General features: G+C 36.1%; 1 protein-coding gene across 1 annotated transcript; it reads right to left on the minus strand.

Annotated features, from left to right (window-relative positions):
* Window positions 1-2,436: 2,436 nt before the first annotated feature.
* On the minus strand, window positions 2,437-3,926 carry LOC307150979 (beta-1,3-galactosyl-O-glycosyl-glycoprotein beta-1,6-N-acetylglucosaminyltransferase 3-like). Its single transcript, XM_079858682.1, has one exon. It carries the CDS (start codon window positions 3,886-3,888, stop codon window positions 2,578-2,580), a length of 1,311 nt encoding a protein of 436 aa, XP_079714808.1. The 5' UTR covers window positions 3,889-3,926; the 3' UTR covers window positions 2,437-2,577.
* Between the last annotated feature and the right edge of the window lie 1,331 nt (window positions 3,927-5,257).

Below are 5,257 nucleotides of genomic sequence, written 5' to 3' on the forward strand. Positions count from 1 at the left end.
TATTTTAACAAGTCTCCAGGACAGGGCACCATAATATCAGATTATCAGCTTTGTAAATAGCGTATGGTCGTTGCTCGGTTAACACAGAACAACACAACTTCGGGACTATCAATTGGGCTGTGATTAATCATTCTGCTGATGCAATAAGAATAATAATAATTCAAAAAAACGTGATGATGACAATATAATTGGCTAATGGTACCATAATAAACAAGTATTGACATGAAAGGCAGTATAGAGGTCCATTTCATGCTTTTAAGAACTCTCAACACAAAATTGGCCACTGGTAAAACATTACTATGATATTGAAAATGTATGAATGAATATGCTTTTTGTAAATGAAAATCAGTCAGAACACATGGATACTTTTTAATGGCTGTCATTAGAAAAAGATGCCTAAGGCATCTACAAGCATGGCCTGTCAGGGTTAACCACTTCAAATTTGACACTTTCAGCTTATTTTACACTCTTAGAAAGAATGTGTTGAACTGACTTAAACTGTATTCAACTGTGAATGTGTCAGGAAGATTAACACGTGTCATAATAACACAGCATGTGCTGTCATTGGCTAAGCTGTTTAAATAAGCACCTAAAACCGTACACAAAAAAAATAGCTGTTTTGACACAATAAATAGTTTAGACAAAAAAATAACAATAAAAAACATTTTTTTTTAAATTTCAACACATTAATTAATCATTAAATATTGACAATAAAATTCACAAAACTCAACCTGCAGAAACAGTTCTTCTTTCCCCAATTTCATTAGGCAGATATGGAAGCTTGTTTCCGCCACTGAATAATAAATAAATAATAATAATTGCGACTTTTTATCTCACAATTGTGACTTTTTTTCTCACAATTGCGATATATCAAGTCAGAATTGTGACTTTTTCTCAGAATTGCGAGATATGAAGTCAGAATTGTGACTTTTTTCTCAGAATTGCGAGATATGAAGTCAGAATTGTGAGAAATAAAGTCGCAATTCTGAGAAATAAAGTCGCAATTGCGAGATATAAAGAGAAATAAAGTCGCAATTGGGAGATAAAAAGTCAGAATTGCACGATATAAAGTCGCAATTGCGTGTTATAAAGTCAGAATTGTGAGATATAGACTATTATGTGGTAAAAAAAAAAAAAAAAAAGTCAGTCTTTTTTTCCCATAGAATTGGACTTTATATCTCACAATTGTGAGTTTATATCTCACAATTCTGAGAAAAGATGTCAGAATTGCGAGATATAAACTCGCAATTGCGTGTTATAAAGTCAGAATTGCGTGATATAAAGTCGCAATTGCGAGAAAAAAAGTCAGAATTCTGACTTTATAACACGCAATTCTGACTTTATATCTCGCAATTCTGACTTTATAACACGCAATTGCGAGTTTATTTCACGCAATTCTGACCTTATATCTCGCATTTCTGACTTTATAACACGCAATTGTGACTTTATTTCACGCAATTCTGACTTTATATCTCGCAATTCTGAGAAATAAAGTCACCTTGGTCTTCTTGGTCTTGGTCACCTTGGTCTTCAAAAACACCTTGGTCTTCTTTTTCCGGCACACTCAACGGCTAATATTGCCCACAACCCATTGTGCATTGGACGAGGACTCGATTTGAACTCTCAAACCCCCTGGACCCCCAAAGTGTGTGGACTCGAGTGCTACATTAACTTCTTCTAAGAGTGTATAATTATCCAGACAGTCTGTAAACCTGCTATAATAACAAGTGGAACTTAATTTTTTCAGTTCGTTGCTCATTCATGTGTAGTCAAATTAGTTATTCTGTGGTCTGAATAGGAAGAGATTTTATCAAACATTTTGCATGTGCTTGGTTCTATGTTTGATCTAAACATGGGGAATTTTCCTGCTGCTTGTTTCCTTGTTTCAGGATTTGTTACAGCATGACAAACGTTAGTTTAGTTTATATTCGTGCGTCTTTTGGAAGTGACGGATGTGTGATTAAAGTGTGACAACAAGAAGATTAGTCAACGTAAGCACAGACAGAAGAATTTCCTTTCTTAAATGACTTGCTTAAACCACTGCATAGATGCATATGTGTGAAGTCACAGCAAGAAAAGTGTAGGCCTAGGTCACAGCTTTGGAAGAGAGATTGATATGATTATCTTTGTCATTTATCATTAAAAACAAGGATTCGTCATTAATGGAATATCTCTAGAATGCATTTTATTTAAGTAATCACTGCATGTTCATTATTATAACACACTGAAAAAGCCGACAAAAGCTCAAAAATGGGCAGATCATCGACCCATTCTTGTGAGACCTTTTATTTTTTGTACTCTGTTAATTAATTTTTATTTTTATTATTTAAAGTTATTGTAATCAAATCTTGGTTTATATGAAATATTATGTGTAACACAAAGAAAGCATCTGTAGAAAAAAAAGTAAAAATATTTTATGAAGCCAAACTATTAATTTAATTTACATTTTATTTGATAGTTTACATTGAAATATGACCAGCATAGAACATGTTGTATTAAACAATTACATATCAACATCCATTTCCCCAATATTTTACAAACATTTGAAAAGTAATTTTTATGATGTTTTTAAAAACATCATAAAATAATGTCAGATTTATTAACTGTTAGTAATGATCGACCATTAATAGCTTTGTACCTTAAAAAAGCCTCCATACATTTGATCGCCACATCATCTACTTCTGGATCAAACTTGTTTGCCAAAAGATGGTGTTGCCTCACAATCCATTTCAAGTCCCCAGCTCCATAAATACACACTGCCCGTCTGTGCGTCCCAGTGCATGGTGGGTAGGGAGCCCCACTCATTAGATCTCCTTCATGGTAGCTCCACTTCACTAGACGAGCAATTGCGTTCATGTCCGATTGCTCATACTTTATGTTTGGAGGGTTTGATCCTGGTACTGAAGGCATCCGCTGTAACGTAGCCCACATGTGCTCATCTGGACTGTATGTGTCTTTCTCCCATTCCATGAAATCTTGAATCTCTTTGCTTTTAATGATGTGATCCACAAACTCTCTTGAAACTACAAAGTAAGCATTTCCTGAGAACATAGGGCTCTGTATTGGCGGGGGTGACTTTCTAACATTGGTCCGACTCACACCGTTCGTAACATCGTGATGATACTGCCAGCGCCAATTTTTAGACTCTACAGTCTCAGACTCCAGACTGTTCTTTCCGTTCAGTTGTTTAAGAATCTGAACCATTTCAGCATTGGTTTTAATGGGGAAATCAGTGCCACAGGTGTTGAGCAGATACCTCCACTGGACGGGTGACTTGAGCAGATCCTGCATGCAGTTGATGTCCGCTTGAACTCGAGACCAGGAGGCGTAGATCACATTCTCCAGTTTGCTGGCCACAAACACGTTGGTCAGACAGGACGCAATGGCCCTAACTGCTTCTTTAAAGATCTCAGGAGACCTCTGGTCCACATGAACACAGTACACATTGTCAGGAGTGTAAATGGCTCTTAAGAGCCTTTCAAACATCTCAATCTTCTCATGGATCACCATGGAGTAAGCAATGGGGAAATCTTTCTCCTCTTTACTGAGAGAAAGCGTCAGAAACCCTCTGTCTCGGATGTAGGATGGACAATCCTTGGTTGCGTTGAGATAAAATGACTCTGATAGCAGGGATGTTTTCTTTTTCGAGGTAATGAGATTCCTGAAATTGTCCTTGTCCACTCCATCCATGTCTCCTTGGATAATAGCAGAACAAGCCTGTAGTTCTCCAACATCCTGCTTTAGTAAGTGATTCAAGACCGGCTCTTCTTTATTTGAACAATTTGTCCTTTGTTCTGGACGGTTCATCAAGAGGACGGTCAAGGTTGTACTCACAGAAAGAATGGAGATCATTTTCAAAATCCTCTGATTGTTAAATGCCATGTTCATTTCTTTAAGATTATAACCTGCCAGGAGAGGAGACCTGTGTCAGTGAGGTATAAAACAGTCTCTCTTGTTAATACATAGAAGAACAGTGTGGCAGGAAGCGAAAGCCAGCAAATCATACAAAGGGGAAGGGCTGAAATTTTAGACATAGTAATTATTACTCAGCAGAGGTGTGACTATTTTCCTGGAAGGTCTGATTGTCAATATGTTTTGAAAAAAAGAAACATTTTTTAAACATTAAGGAAAATTTAAAGTAACAAATATCATGTGTCTTTGATTTTGAAACTAACAGTGGTCTCGTTGAGGAAGCTGCTTATCTTACCTATTGGTGAATAGATTATGTTTTTGCACTTGTTAAACTTGAGTTGGCAGTGTTGCTGTCACATAACTGGGGCTGAAGTAATGTTGCTTAACATGCAAAACGACCTCATGCCCTAAATATGTATAATCAGCTGCATTTACTCTTATTTTCATACCTTTGCATATGGCTGGGCGATACAACAACTAGTAAAATGTATCATGATATAATGACCAGTTGAAAAAAGGTTAATTTAACCACTGTATGTAATAAGTATCCCCTGTTTTTATAGCATCAAATAACTAACTAAAACCAAACTTCACCCAACTGTTCTATGTATCACTACCCAACACTAGCAACCACTCTTAGCAACAACGTAAACATGTTTGTTCTCATTGATATTGTTCATTGAAGCTTATAGAAATAGAGTATTGTAAAAGATTGAGTAAGCGAGTGTACCTGCATTTACAGTAGATAAAGCATTTTTCTTCAGGTCAGTCCTATATTCATAATAAATTCATTTGAATGTCTGCTGCGATATCTTTTCCTTTTAACAGGTAACGGGTTTTCCCGTGACCCGATGTCATAGCAGTTGCTTCTTGCTTCTCCGTGTTCACATCAAGTTTCAGTCCTTTCATTAATGAATGTCTTCTCTACTGACGACTCACTCATAAAGACAATCCTTACCGCTATCTAATATCTATCTAATTTTTCCAGCGTAAATAAAGGTTTTTAGTGATTTTACTTCATGAAAGTTACATTGATACATATTAGATATATATTTTGGCTTTAATATTTGCATTGTGTGGTAACCGTTTTATAAAAGCAAAAAGGTACTCGAGGCTAGTGCTGTATCGTGAATAAGTCACACCTGAAGGGGTTGCAGGCCCGCCTTCAGCCATGACAGCCTTTTGTACCTTATTGCTTACATAGTACACTTTTAAAGTGTCCCAATTCGGGTACTTGTGCACTATGACATGTTTAAACAAAAATACTTTAAATAAGCACCATAAATACACAGATGATTCACTTAATTAACCGAAAAAACAAAGTGTGGAATGTTGGATACTTAAT

Source organism: Squalius cephalus (assembly GCF_949319135.1).
Source record: "Squalius cephalus genome assembly, chromosome: 23".
Taxonomy (NCBI): Eukaryota; Metazoa; Chordata; class Actinopteri; order Cypriniformes; family Leuciscidae; genus Squalius; species Squalius cephalus.